Raw genomic sequence first — 15890 nt, 5'->3', positions numbered from 1 at the left:
AGAAGCACTCTTTCAAGTGGTAGCTTTTATTCATCGGATACATAGTCAACCACAAGATAGGATATCCCGTCGAGCCTTTGAGGCATCCCGATCCTTACATGTGTCTGGAGACACCAACTCTTGGTATAGCATTGTGGTGAGTTGGTTATTTGCAAATGGCATAGACATTAATAACCTACCTCCCCTTAAGTACAACCATGGGACTGATCAAACTTTAATCTCTCGTGAAGATCGTAATAAAGTGATACGCCAAGAAATATGGCAAATCTACACTCGATACAAATGGATCACCCCACGAGAGCCACTCCCATCTAAAATGGTGTACTATAAGGAACACTTCTTGCAGTTCTCTAAGTTAGGGTTTATTACACGACCAAGATACCTAGATACTTTCTTATCAAATGCACTAAGGGTGGCCATTGGACAACTTAGGATATCATCTCACCAACTTGAGATTGAGAATGGTCGAGCTAATAGAGTCCCTAGAGAGGAAAGGCTATGTAGGTTATGCCACATAGAGATAGAGGATGAGTATCACTTCACATGCAAGTGCCCAACTTATGCCGAGATACGGGCGGAATACCAAGACATACTAGGACCCTCTCCCACCCTCTCCAAACTATTAGATACCTCGAGTGTAAAGAGACTAGGTAGGTATATCTTAGAGCTAAAACAACATAGGGAGGATAAATTACAAAGTGTTAATCATAACCCTTTTACTACTCATCAACATGTACCTAGTGTAATTTTTCAGGAACATGGGGAGACGATGAATGTGGATACACTTATGCCGCTCGGCCTCTCCCTTGAGGAAGCAGAAATACAAAGAGCAACCAAACGTCCTCGGATGTTGGGCTTCAACACAAGTCAACGTGGAGTAGAAAAGATTAAGAAGATAAGGGAACGTGAGCTACGTCGACTCGAAGCTATGGTTGGGGTACCTCTTACATGGGGACCACGGGCCACATCCACATCATGGCAACCCTTTGACCCCCCGCTTCTCTTCGAGAGACTTGGATGGAAATGAAATTAGGCCTAGTATAGAATCATTCTCATTGTAGAACATGTTTTTTTTATATAGAACATGTTTGTTGTTTTCTTAGAACTATTTAGCTTAAACTCTATTTTATCTTATTTTTATTTTTACTTTCGATGAATGGGTAAATATCCCATTTTTGTTGTACACCATTTGTCTCATGGGCCAATTTTGGCCTTAGAAGACGTTAATATATCTTTCTTTCTTTCTTTTCTTTCTCTCTCCTTTGAGATCCGAAGCCGATAATATAATCTATCTATCTATTTATCTCCTTTTTCCCCCCAATTTTTACTAAAGCACATCACATATATAATCTCCCCCCCTTTCTTCCCCCATTTTTTTAAAACAATTAGCATCCCTTTGAGAGGCGTTTTAAAAAGAGTGTTCTACTGTGTGTATGTATCTTCTATTCATGTGCATGTTTATGTATGTGGATATATATATTTGTGTGTGTGTGTGTGTGTGTGTGTGTTATGCTCTATACATGTGCATATGTATGTACATATTCTACTCCATGTGTTGTATGTGTGGCATGTGCATATGTATGTATGTGCTATTTGTGTGTATGTTCTGTACATGTGCATATGATGTATTGTAATTTGTATGTATTATTCGTATGGCATGTGCATATGTATGTGTGTGTTATGTGAGTGTATGTTCTATATACATATGTCTATGCGTACATACATGTGTATATATGTGTGTGTCTATTCTATATATACATGCATATGTATTGTATTGCATGTATATATATGTATGTGATATGTGTACATATGTAAGTGTGTATGTATGTACATATTGTATTGTATTAATTGTACGATGTATCTATTGTATATACATATGCATTGTATGTATGGGATGTGTGTATGTATGTACATATATGTATTGTATATATGGCATGTTTGTAAGTTTAGATGTGTATATTGGATCCATTATGTGTTGAATGAATATATGTATGTACATGTATGCATGTACATATGTGTATATATGTAATATGTAATGTATGTATGTTTGTATGTGTATGCATACATGTGTGTGTGGATGTGTGTTTGTAATATGTATGTATTGTAGTTTGTATGACCCCATATGACCTATATATATGGTGATATATGGAATATGTATGTATGTATGTATGTATGTATGTAATGTATATATGTGTGTATATGTATGGATATATGTTTGTAAAATTTATACGTGTATCATTGTAGGCATATGTACATATATACGTGTAGCAATGTATGAATGAATGTATGTATGTCCATGTACAAATGTGCATATGTGTATATATGGTTGTATATTTTCAGGTTATTTTAGTGTTTAGTATGTGTATGGGTCATATCTAGATGTATGCTAGCAATATGCACATAATATGTATGCATATATCCAATGTATGTGTATACATGTGTATCGATATATGTAAGGAATGTAGTTTGTATGACCCTGTATAACCTATATATATGGTGATATGTGGAATATGCATACATATTATGTGCATATTGCTAACATACATCTAGATATGACCCATACACATACTAAACACTAAAATAACCCGAAATTAACATATGTAATTTATGTATATATGTTTATGCATATGTCAATGTACATGATTCAATATGTATGGATGTGTGCTTTTAATATGTATGTATATAGCTAATGTATGGACATGTATGTATATATGTACTATTGTCGTGTGTATGGCTATGTGTGTGTGTATGTGGTGATATATATGTACATATGTATGGAATGTATGTATGTGTATGCATGCATGTAATATATGTATGTGTATGCATACATGTAATGTATGTATGTGTATGCTTGCATGTAATGTATGTATGTGTGTTTATAAAATTTATATGTGTGACATTGTAGGCATATGTACGTATATACGTGTAGCAATGTATGAATGAATATATGAATGTATGTATGCGTATATATGTAATGTATTTATGTATCTTTATTTTCGGTGTATTTAATGTTTAGTATGTGTATAGCTCATATATGGATGTATGTTTGTAATATGCATATAATATACATGTATATATCCGATGTATGTGTAAGTATACATATATCCAATGTGTGTGTATGAATGTATATATGTATATATATGTAAGTATTGTATTTTGTATGGTTTCGTATAGCCTATATATATGGTGATATGTGGAATATGTACGTATCTATGTATGTATGTATGTGTATGTAAATTTGTATATCATATAATATGTATGGATTATATGATATGTAGTCTGTAATTTATTTATGTGTGTGTAATATATGTAACTTGTTTTTTTTTCCCAAAAAACCACTACTTCGCATTAGTTAGCAAATAGAATACAACAATGTTTGTCCAAATCCACAATGGGATCAACATATACAACTTGGAGAAACAACTCCAAAACTATCAAACAAAAACAACAAAAAAACTCAACCGATCCTTAACTCAAGCAAAATTGAAATAAACCCTATTTTACCCCGACTCTATAGCTCCCAACTAACTCTTGTGAAATATATGTAACTTGTTTGTATGTATGTAGATTTGTATTAAATATAATATGTAATCTTCTATATTTATGTGTATGTGTATGTGCATATATAATATGTAATTTATTTATGTATGTAAATTTTTTGTGTTTGGTATGTATATATTGTGAAATGCACACATGCACACCACAACATGTTTTTGTATATAATTGTGATTTGTGTGTATAATAATATATGTGTGTAATATGTAATATATAAAATAGTTTGTAAGAATGTGTATGTATATATGTAACATGTAATTTTAATGTGTGCATTATGTATATATCATATATGTATGTCAATATATATGGCTTATTCTAATATGTATGAAGAATGTATGCATTTATATATGTCTAGATATGTATGCATGTATTTATATATGTAGTATGTATTGTATTTATGTACATATTTACATATGGTAATACATATTTCTACAAATATAATATATTCATGTTTAGTCACTATGCATGTATAAATGGGTGTAATGTGTGTATATACATATTCATGGATGTAATGTTTAAATGTAGGTATATATGCATGCACATATGTATATGTATGTATAATGTATATATGTTACTCCAAATTTGAGCATTGTTTGCATAATATATTCTTTACTATCTCATTGAAATATTTAATATTTCATGGGCTTATGTATTTTTTTTCTCTAGCATAATTGATAATACCCTTAGGTAGATATATTTTTAAAGATTTATTTATACCCTTATATATATACAGTGGTCAATTAAAACCCCTTTTGATGAACTCGCGTGCTATCATACAAGTTTTGACAGTGAAGCCCCCGAGCCACCGAGCTTGTCTCCTATTTAACACTCGAGCCGTTTGAAAATACATAAGATTTTTGTGATCACTATAAATGATTATTTGATGAGGCGATCCTTCCAAGAAATGTCGCCATTACTCGAAAGAGTCAACCACAGCTAGTAACTCCTTGTCATGCACCTCATAATTTATCTCCGCAGCAGTAAATTTTCTCGAGTGAAACGCGACTGGTTGGGACTGCCCATCCTTGCCTAGTTGGGATAGGATACTCCCCAATGCAAAGTCTGACGCATCCGCTTCAATGGTAAATGGCTTTTCGGGATCAATATGTGCTAATATAGGAGATGATGTGAATGCCTCTTTGATCTAAGTAAAGGTCGTGTCCGCTTCAATAGTCCAAACAAACGCTTGATTCTTCTTGGTGAGTTGGGTGAGAGGCAACACGATCTTCGAATAATTTCGTATGAATTTGTGATAGAAGTTAGCAAATCCGAGGAAACAGTGGATGTCTCGAACAGAACGTGGGGTTGTCATTCCAATATTGTTTTGACTTTTGATGGATCCATGAAGATACCCTTAGATGAAATAGTATAACCCAAGAATTCGACTTGTTCGCTGTCAAAACTGCACTTCTCAAGTTTGGCATACAGACCATACTTCCTTAAGCATTCAAGTACTTTCCAGACATGTATATCATGCTCCTCATGTGTTTTAGAGTAAATCAATAGATCATCTAAATAGATTATGAGAAAGATATCCAGAAAATCCCGGAAAATGTCATTTGCCATATTTTGGAAAACTATGAGTGTATTTGTGAGCCCAAAAGGCATGATTATATACTCTAAATGACCATACCGAGTGCGAAACGCCGTTTTCCACTCATCTCCCGGTCGAATGTGAACAAGATTATATGCACCCCTTAAATCAATCTTTGTAAAATGTATCTTAAATCAATCGTTTGCCTTGGAGACGATTGCGCCGTTACTGATGCATAAGTTGGTGTGTATCTTGATCTTGTTATTTGTTGTTGTCGCTCACATTGACGCTCAAAAAGACTATTATCACACCGTATTGCTCGACTAATAGCTTCTATAAGTGATTTTGGATCCTCGGGGAAGGTAAGAAGTAAGTCCTTCACATCACTACAAAGACCGGAACGAAATTGCTCCATTAGGGCTTGTTCATCCCAAGGAATATCGCTTGCAATGAGACGAAAATTAGCTGCATATGTTGAGGTTGGTTGATCAGCTTGACGTAGTGTCGTTGATTGTCATTCTTTCCCCATCTGTATCTCCGAAGCAAGCCTTAAATTCTTTGACAAACTCCTCGAAATTATGTAGTAGAGGGGAATTTGTCTCTAGTAATGGAGCAAACCATGACAACGCTATGCTAGTCAATAAGGTGCCCACTAACCCGACTCGTGATGCATCTGTCGGATAATGCGTGGGATGCATTTGGATTACCAACCGCACTTGATTCAAGAAACCTCAGAAATGCACCCTTGAACCATCGAATTTAGCTGGGAGACTGATTTTGGGCTCCTTAATACTTCCTTGACCTTCGACCCTTTGTTGTTGTAAAATTACAATTGTCGATTCTAATTGTTGCACCCATCGCGTAAGCTCTTCTTGTTGTTGTTGCATCTCAACAATAACCTTTTGTAGATCCCCAAGAAGACGTTGATTCTCTAATTCAAGAGATGTGAACTTGGATTTAATATTCTCCATTTTTGCAACAAGGGTGAGATATTCTTCCGAGTTGATGGCAACCATGTTTCGTGATGTTTACAGAGGAGGATAAGGGAGGGGGGGGGAGAGAGAGAGAGAGAGAGAGAGAGAAAATTCGAATCAATTTGTCAGAACCAAGAGAAAAGATAGAGTGGTAGAAGAAAGATGTAAAGAGATCACGAGAAGAGAGGAATGAAGTGATAAGAGAAGAATGAATGTATTAGTAAGATAGAATGAAGATGGATACAAGAAAGGTGATGAAAGCTTAAGACTAGTGTTGTTTCAAATTAGTTTTAGAATAACTATATGTCCATATTTATAGGTTCCTATAGAATAGCCTAGTGATTTCTATAATGTTCTAGACCTAGAATATTCTAAGATGTTCTAGGATATTCTAGAATGTTCTAGAACATTTACAAGAATTAATCTATTACAATAAGTCATTTTTAATCTTTTATATAACCATATGTTATCCTAGTGGTTAAGTTTTTGATTATGTATTACAAGGTCTTGGGTTCAAGCCCAAGTGAAGCCATGATGCTTATGTATTCATTAACCATATATCATATGGGGTCATCAAATTCCTATTGACAAAATTGAACAATTCGAGTCATCTAATATTAAATAAGTTCTCGTTGGATTACAAGCAAAACCCCTTTGGACAAGCAATTTTTCTTAATTCATGTCAAAACTTTTGTTTTTATTTTATTATATACAAAGGCAAGGTTTTGTTGATAATTATGTTTTCAATATTACCATAAATATCCTTGTTAATCACCTCTTGGGCATGTACCATGCCACATTTGAGGAGATATTATATGTAAATTCATCCTCCTTGAATTCTTAGTTATACTTTGTAATGTTAGTTTTATAATTAGACTAAATAATGATGTATTTATGTTGTGATTAATGCCAATGATACAAGTATTGGTTTAGTTTGAATAAGTTCTAATGATATGAAATATAAAGCTAGAAATTCTATAACTATTTCCTATTGCATTTCAAATTTCAAATTTCAAAATTTAAAGTGAAGGGTATATACTCGATATGAAATTTGGACGACTCCTACAACATAAAGGTTGACTTTGAAACTTTGGTTCTTGATGATGAATCATGCAGGTTTATTGATGGGTCATCCATGGTCATGAATGCACAATGGATGGGCCATAGAGAGGGGGAAAAACAAACTTTAAAAAAACTCGTCAATCTTGGGCAAACACTTGTCTTCATATAAAGAAGCTTACCTCCCGAATTAAGTTCATATACGACATTGCATAGCAAAAGAAGTTCCCTTAGAGACACAAATTACAATTGGTAAGATTAAGCTTGATAACTCGTGCTCAAATGTAAAGCGATGGTGTTTAGGATATGTTCATTATTATTTTTTCCTTTTTGTTCATTGTACACACCTATACCCCTTTGTCTGAAATATATGGTCTTATAAATAACTTGCAAGTTTCTAGATCCAATTTACACCCTTCTCCTACAAGTTCAAAAATGTGTGTTAAAATGCCCAAGGGCCATGACAATAGATTGATTGAGTTATGCCACAATGGCAATTCTTTTATAGACTTCTTGGGCCAATTCCTATTAAGTTGCAAGGTTTATTGCATACTATATAGCCCTTGATATATGGAACTTTCACACACTAGATTGTCTCTATCAACGTACATGTGCTCACTTCCAAACAGTAGATGTCTCAGTCTATATCAATACATAGACGCATTTCTCATCAAATTAATTTCTATAGAAAAGCAACAAACCCTTCTCCTAAATACATGGCTTTATTGGCAAATCATATGCATCAAACCTTTTTTCTGAAAAATGTCTTCAGAAAGTCACAAAGTCAATTTTCACCTCCTAGGACTTTGAAGGGAAGACATTTTTGACAAGTGGCATTACATCCTAGATCACAATGTGAAAGCATTGTATTTATGCATCATACAAGACATTAGTCATCCATACCTATTCAATATAACAATGATTAATAACTTCACGCAATTAAAATTTAAAAATCTAAAACATGGTATTGCTTGTTAGTTCTAAAACTTTGCCACAACCCAAAGGTTGGAAACAATACCATCATCTTAATCGAATGCTTTGAAGACAATGGTTGTCTATTTTCTTTTTAGAGTCTTCATGCTATTAGTGTTGGACACTATCAAATTTTGGTGTTGTTAGGCCACCAATATGATAATAAAACGTGTGTGCCCATTAACAAGGATATCCAACAATTATTTTCTTCAATATGTTCACGAAAAGCAACATGTAACACTTCATTTCCACCACCTCATTAAAGTCATTATAAGAACCTTGTCCTCTCTATATCAATCATTTGTTCACTTTCAACGTTTGATGTATCTAGTGTTGTGTACATCTCATACACCAAGCATGACCTTGCAAGACTTGTTGTACTATAATTGTCATGCTTGAAAGTGTTCGTGGAAAGAAGCATGTATGATTGTATTATGTATCAATATTTTTAAAAGTTGTGAGAAGAAACACATTGGGCCACCCTCATAGATCTCATGACACATATGTTCATGGATTTGGGGATTTGTATGAACAAATGGTGGCATTCATGATCTCATACAAACCACAATCATGGAAAGCAACATGTAACATTGCACTTCCGCCACCACATTAAAGTCATGAGAAGAACCATATTGTGCCTCCCTATATCCATCATGTTCGCTTTTAGTATCTTTGATGTCTCTAGTGTAGGGCAACATCTTGTAACCCAAGCACAACCTTGCAAGACGGGTACTATGATAGTCATGCAAGAAAACGTTCATGGAAAGAAAATATTGTTAAAATTTGTGAGAAGAAACACATCAAGCCTCTCTCATCTATCTCATGACATCTATATGTATATGGATTTGGGGCTTTCTATGAACAAACGATGGTGTGCATGATGTCATATGAACTACAATCGATCAACTAGCAAAAATTGCATGTCCCCACTGGAAATTGTGTGTCATTGCCTCATATATTGTATGATCTCCAATATATTTTTTCCAAAGAATGTTATGAAATGGGTTTAAACCAAATGAAGGATACAAGAATAAACCTTCATTTATAGACAATGGGACTACATCTCCTTGTACATGACATGATTAGAAGCAATATCTTTTATAGAGTGTGTTTTCTAAGAAATGGTAAACATTGGATTGTGCTGCTTTCATATGGTTATGCTCTCAAGCCTATTGCCACTAGATTTAACATAGCCATATTTGGAATGTGCAGTCAATGTTTGTGTATGATAAATAGAGAATGATTATGATTGTCATGTTAGTTTTAATGTTAACATTATCCTAAGCTTTGCGAGCATGTGCAAGGTGTACCCCTTAGGCGTTGAAAAATGATAATTGGCCTCCAAGAGATGCTTTGATAGGACATAAATAACATTTTGGATTTGATATATAAATTTGTTATGTTAAACCAATATCGTACTCTTGTAAGCTCCAACATGGCATATGCAAGATGAAAAATGTAGTTGTCTTAAAGAGTAGCTTGATTTGGACATAATTAAGCTTTTGGATCTGTCGAGATTCTAACCTACAAATCCAAAACTTTACCAACACACGAACTTGACATTGTTCTTAAATTTCATAAGCGTTTACAATTTAGACATTCAAACTTCGTTCAAACCAAATAAGTTTTACACATTAAAATTTCCATACGGGATACAGGAAAAAACATATTCTACCAAATGTAAAGCATTGGCACAACATGTGCACCCCGAAAAAATTAAATATCAACATTATGCTAATATACCATTATAGGCTACTCGTGTATTAAATCTTTTAAAGTGGCAATGAGTATATATAATACATACATAGTTGTTTGACATTTTCAATCATATTTCGTTTCATGAACTTTACACTAGGTTTGAGGTTTTCCAAAATTCACTCGCATCATGTTAAATTTGATGTTTCTCATAATCTATGATATATATAATGTTTTGAGAAACTTTGACTAAGCGTAGGGAATCTTTTAAGGGGAGCTAGACAAAATTAGCCCTTTGTTTTGCAATTGTGTTACGTAACTATGTTTCATGATAGCGATTTTTGCATCCATTAAAAGCAAGACTGATTTGGGAGCTAGCTCACAAGCTCCCATCAAAAGAAAGAAGAATATAATTGTTTTAACTTCATCAACACCCTTTTTCTTTGTGCATACTCAAAGCGTGATTGACTTTTTCCCATCTTCATACTCAAAGTGTCATTGCTCCTTTTTCTCCTCTACATACTCAAAGTGTTTTAAATATTTTCTTTGATGATTGATTTCTCAATAAGAGTGGCATCTGATGGTTGCAAAGTTAATTAGTATAATAGCATCTAATCATTGCATTATAGCCAAATTTTACTTGTATCGCGCTTCGAATCATTGAAATTTGATAAAGTATCTATATAGAACCACATTAGTGTTTCAATGCTTAATTGTGTTCCTATAAGGAGATAGTGAATCCGATATTGGGGATTCAATGTCTATGATATTACCACACAATCGTGATGCATTAAGGTTTTGGGATGCTTGATTATTCAAGAGTTCAAGGCCGAATGTCTTAACAATGATTTTAAAAAATGAACATTTTAGAAAGAGGTGGTCTTGATCACAAAAAGTGGTGATGAAGAATTTGAACACTTGCTCGTCGAAAACATTAGTAAATGGAAACTTTTTATTAATTCATTGCTCCTAAAGTGTGTGGCCCAAAGTTTTGTTGACATATGTCCTGTTATATTTGTCCATGCATGAAAAGCAAACTAAATTCGATTAATTAAAAAAAACAAAGGAACGGGTGGTTCAAATCTATAGATAATTGACCTGAAACAATGGGCGGTTCGGATGTACGGGACAAATAGAGTCCCCTCCAAAGAAAAATGTCATCAATCACAAATAAACAAGGCGAAGCTCACATGCTAATGCCATCATTAACTAGGAAACAAGGTGAAGTGAAGCACACATGCAATATGTGGATGTATGTAACAAGTCAACTAACTCAAAGGATGTGAGAGGGGGTTGGGAAGGGTAAAGGAAAGGGGGTCCGAAGGTGATGGAGAGTAGTTAGTTAGGTGTGGTGGGTTTTCGCACTTCTTTCTAAACGTTATAAACCTCACAAACACCCCTACCCTCCCATATGCAGAGGACCCCATGGAGAACATGGAATTTATGGGAGGTCTGTTAATTACATAATCCAAAAGCTATACCTACATAAATAAATAAATAAATACACACACACACACACATGTGCATCCATCCATCCATCCATACATACATACATACATACCTACATGTAGAACATGAATTGTATGGGTCTCTTAACTACATAATCCAAAAGCCATACATACATAAATAAATAAATATAACTCATACATGTATGTACATACATACATACACATGTACATCCATCCATACATACATACATACCGCACACACACACATGTACATCCATCCATATATACACATATACTCCATACATAGATACATAGATACACACACATGCACATCCATCTATCCATACAGACATATATACACATGTACATACATACAGAAATACATACATGCATACATACATACATACATACATACATACACATGTATGTATGCAAGTATGAAGATGAAGAGTGTGTGGAGGGTCAACTTTGTAAATATTTCAAAAACAAAACAACAAATATCCTAGTTTTGTGGGGAAGACCATTACTCATTTGTAAACAATTAAAGGAAAAAAACAAGCCAAAAAGTTAGACCAAATCAAAGCACAGAGTGAATAAAATAATTTGCTTAAGTAATAATGTGTGGGTATATATAGACACACATGGCCTTCCTTAGAAAGCTCCAGAAATTCATTCATTTGTTCATTCATTTATTTCATTCAATCCATGGCTCTGAAGAAAAGAGTGGCCATCACCTCTTCAGTCTTCTCCCTAATCACCCTAGGTTTAGTCTTCTCTGTGTGTCTAATCTCCTCTAAATCTGGCCAAATCCCATTCAATTCCCTCCCAAGCAAACGGCTACAGAATCCTGTGGTGGTCATTGTCCAAGAATATAATGCCCACAGAGAAGATGAAGCTTTCGAATCGGGGCATCTCCGAACCCCGCATAGTAGTCATCACGAACCCGTGGAAGTCGAAGGAATCAAACTGAACCTGCCCAAAAACACCACAATCGAGGACCGCCCAAATGAATTCATTGACTCGAATTTATCCGAAACCCGCCGAATCGGCCAAATCACGGAGCCTAATCCGGGACAGCATGGTGAGGTCGAGCTAATGGGCCATCATCACCCGAAGGCGGCAAAAAATGTGCCGAATTTATCGGATTCCGGTGGCCCGAGGGACACGAATTCGTCCAAGAATGTCGAGTTAGGACTTGTGGGTGACCACGAGAAATCATCCAAGGAGGGACACAATGAAAAAGAGGTAGGGTGCAATGGTAGGTATTTGTACATATATGAGCTCCCTAGGGAGTTCAATGAGGACCTAGTGGACAAGTGTGGACGCGTAACCAACACTTGGGACTCGATGTGTGGAAACCTCGATAACTATGGTTATGGCCCAATGTTCAATCTAACTACAAGTACCGCGGACATTAGTGACACTAACATCTTAGTCCCCCCCCATGCTTGGTTTTCCACGGAGCAATTCTCTGGGGAGCTCCTAATCCACCATAGGTTGGCGAAATCGTACCCCTGCCTTACAAGTGACCCTCAAGCGGCACACCTCTTCTTCATACCTTTCTATGCCGCTATGGACTCTGCGTTCACACTCTTCTCGCCTCGCCTACAACTCCGTGATCGTCTCACACAACGTTTGATTGGTTGGCTCACCGCAAACCCCACGTGGAACCGGTTCAAGGAGGAGAGGAAACATTTCATGGTGCTTGGGCGAACCACGTGGGACTTTAGTAGGAGTGAGGACTCGGATGGTGGTTGGGGAACTTCTCTCTCTGCCCAAGTTGAGTTATCCCATGTCACTAAGTTGTTGATTGAGAGGAATACATGGAAACAAGATGAGGTTGGCATTCCTTACCCCACTTCCTTCCATCCGTCCTCGGAACAAGACATAGAGATATGGCAGGTATGTCCATCCAACACTTGGTAATTATTATTTCATCATGTTACGTAAAATACTCAAACTTAGATTACTAATGCCAATTTGTTAAACCATGCCAAAATATAATGTTACATGTGAACATGTTATATCATCACATGTGCGCGATGTAAATAATGTGTAAATGTATACTACCCATCACATCCAAAAAAATTTGGTGTTGTCGTGAATGTGAAAAAGACTTTTAGTGTAAGAAATAGTCTACATTCCATTGCAAAAATTAATTACAAGATTCATGACAAAGCTTCGGGCCATCATTGCTAATCAAATCATATTGGAATAGAGGAGACAAGTCAAAAAGACACTTACATTGAATTTTGTTCATTGTAAAGAATTTACCCTTCTGGGTCTTAAAGTAGCTAACAATTCTAAAGAGTTGGGGGGAACTAGAATACTTGTCATTGGTTGAGTTGATGAAATATAAATTCTTCTACCTAAAAAATAATAACAAGGTATGGATAGTGACTGAATTCTTCATAGAAAAACAAAATTATAATATATGCACTTCTCTAACATTGCAATTACTAGAAAGAATCATATCTAACATCATGTAGTTGGTCTCATAGGGTAGGTACTAAGACTTGATGGTTCTCTATTTTATCATGTTAATGGGAAACATCGAATTGTGTTCAAAGTTCAAACATTATAAAGACTAAATAATGTTGAAACATTATAATAATAGATAATGAAACTTACTTTGCTTATATTATATTGTAGAACAAGGTGCGGTCATCTAAGAGGGAGTTCTTATGTAGCTTCATTGGCTCAAAGTCAAGAGGAAATCAATGGACAAAAGATTTGAGAATAGAATTATCTGCACAATGTGAGAGAGCTGGAAATGGAACGTGCAAGCAAGTCATGTGCGGCGGCAATTGGCTTCCAAACACAATAGATTGCACAAAACGTCCTGACCAATTGACTAGGCTCTTCTTAAGCTCCACATTTTGCTTCCAACCCCCTGGTGATACCCCTACTCGCAAAAGCTTCTTTGATAGCCTAATTGCGGGTTGTATACCTGTTCTTTTCTCGAAATCCTCAGCTTACGACCAATATTTGTGGCACCTCCCACAGAATGGTAGCCTCTACTCTGTCCTCTTTGATGGAGATGATGTTATTAACCATAGAATCGACATTCTTGACACCCTTACCCACATTGCCAATGATGCCCAAAGGCTTCGTGGTTTGCAAGAAGAAATTGTGCGTATGATCCCTCACTTGGTTTATGCACTACCTCATAACAATATTTCTCATCCCAACTTCCGTGATGCTGTTGATATTTCTATAGACAATCTTCTACATGAATCAAGTGGAGTCAAACCTATTTAAGAAAAGGGTGTGAAGACACCACACATCAAAATTTTGAAAGCCTCAAAAGTTTCGCTAAGAAAGATGCAAATGCGGAGTTTTTAATTGTTATATTATCATATGTCGGCATTATCATCACAAAAAACACTAGTGGGTTGGTGACGATCCATTGTTGTTGTAAACATAGTTGTGTGACATATCATTTAGATATTACCTTTTGACGATATGTTGAAAATTTAAACATGAATTCATAAAGATTTTTTTAAAGACAATATATTTTTATCAAAACATGAGGTTGTATGTTTCCCACGAATAAATACAAAGTATTTGACTACAAATATAATTGGGAAGTCCAAATATTCACCCTTGAATTTTAGTTGTTTCCAAGTATGTATAAAATATGTCAAGAGGTGGGGTCCTCTTTTCTCAAATTTGTCATTTGCCAAACTATGCACGTAAAGTGTTATGATGGGAACTCCTTTGCTGAGTACTTTCTGTTTATTATATTTAACTCATTGATCCATAGATTTGTACCTTATTGTGTTTTGTGTGGGCTACTTGTGGTGTTTCTCTCAAAACCTTTGAGATCACTTAGAGCTATTGGAACATCTCTCCACCCCTTGAAGTTGAAATAGGCTAAGAATAAGTAATGAGACTTACGAACATATTGTTTCATGCCCAAATTGAACACATAAAATGATAGCTTATAATCATGTATGTGTTGGGTGGGTCCACCATGGATATCGTTTTATAAGTTAGGGCATTAGTTGTGGGTGGGTGGTTGACTTCGATTAGGACAAATTGTGAGCAACTCTTTACATACAATGTTACATGACTTTTACTAAAGCTAATCTAATGCACTCATCAAGCAATAAGTTCACATTATACAAATTGGGTGTTAGATCATGTTTCATTGTGCCACATGTATATACCATTGTTTGTCATTATCAAAAATTAAAGGTGTGTTGATTGCAATAGCAATGATTGTATGAGGGATATGTTGAATGTTACTATCACAAGAGTTAATAATATAGTGAGTGATTGTTGATAAAAAAAGGGTTGTGATGTGTTAGCAAATATGTTGGGTGCTTTGTTGATTCCATGTGTCCTATAAAGAAATTTCAATAATTTATCTCCTGAAGGCATAAATATTTGAACCATTTTAATTAATGATTCTTGTTATCACATGGAAATAACTTTTGAAATTATCATTGATCGCAACTAATTGTGATATCTTAACAAAGTTATGAGATGGACAACACGGATCCACAACATAATTGATAATGTAATCCATCAAAATGCAAGCAACTGTTTATTATGATTTCACTAATCACTTGTACATGCAATAGGAAAATTCTGATAATAAAGTTTAAGTAGTATATGGGATTTGAAATTGGGTTCATGATGTTGAGG

General features: G+C 35.1%; 1 protein-coding gene across 1 annotated transcript; it reads left to right on the top strand.

Annotated features, from left to right (window-relative positions):
* Positions 1 to 11902: 11902 nt before the first annotated feature.
* LOC147860869 (putative xyloglucan galactosyltransferase GT15) lies at positions 11903 to 14778 on the top strand. Its single transcript, XM_087323793.1, has 2 exons — positions 11903 to 13139; positions 13890 to 14778. The coding sequence occupies exons 1-2, from the start codon at positions 11943 to 11945 to the stop codon at positions 14496 to 14498; spliced, it is 1806 nt and encodes a 601-aa protein (XP_087179919.1). The 5' UTR covers positions 11903 to 11942; the 3' UTR covers positions 14499 to 14778.
* Positions 14779 to 15890: the final 1112 nt, after the last annotated feature.

The sequence above is a fragment of the Azolla caroliniana genome, unplaced genomic scaffold (assembly GCF_043228905.1).
Source record: "Azolla caroliniana isolate FFs.n. ecotype wild unplaced genomic scaffold, voAzoCaro1.0.p SCAF_8, whole genome shotgun sequence".
NCBI lineage: Eukaryota > Viridiplantae > Streptophyta > Polypodiopsida > Salviniales > Salviniaceae > Azolla > Azolla caroliniana.
This window is presented reverse-complemented; position numbering and strand designations above follow the sequence as displayed.

Bases quoted from the DNA above. Each gene is read 5' to 3' on its own strand.
- LOC147860869 (XM_087323793.1), top strand. From the start codon at position 11,943: ATGGCTCTGAAGAAAAGAGTGGCCATCACCTCTTCAGTCTTCTCCCTA. The intron at 13,140-13,889 runs GTATGTCCATCC...ATTATATTGTAG, and splicing joins AAGACATAGAGATATGGCAG to AACAAGGTGCGGTCATCTAA.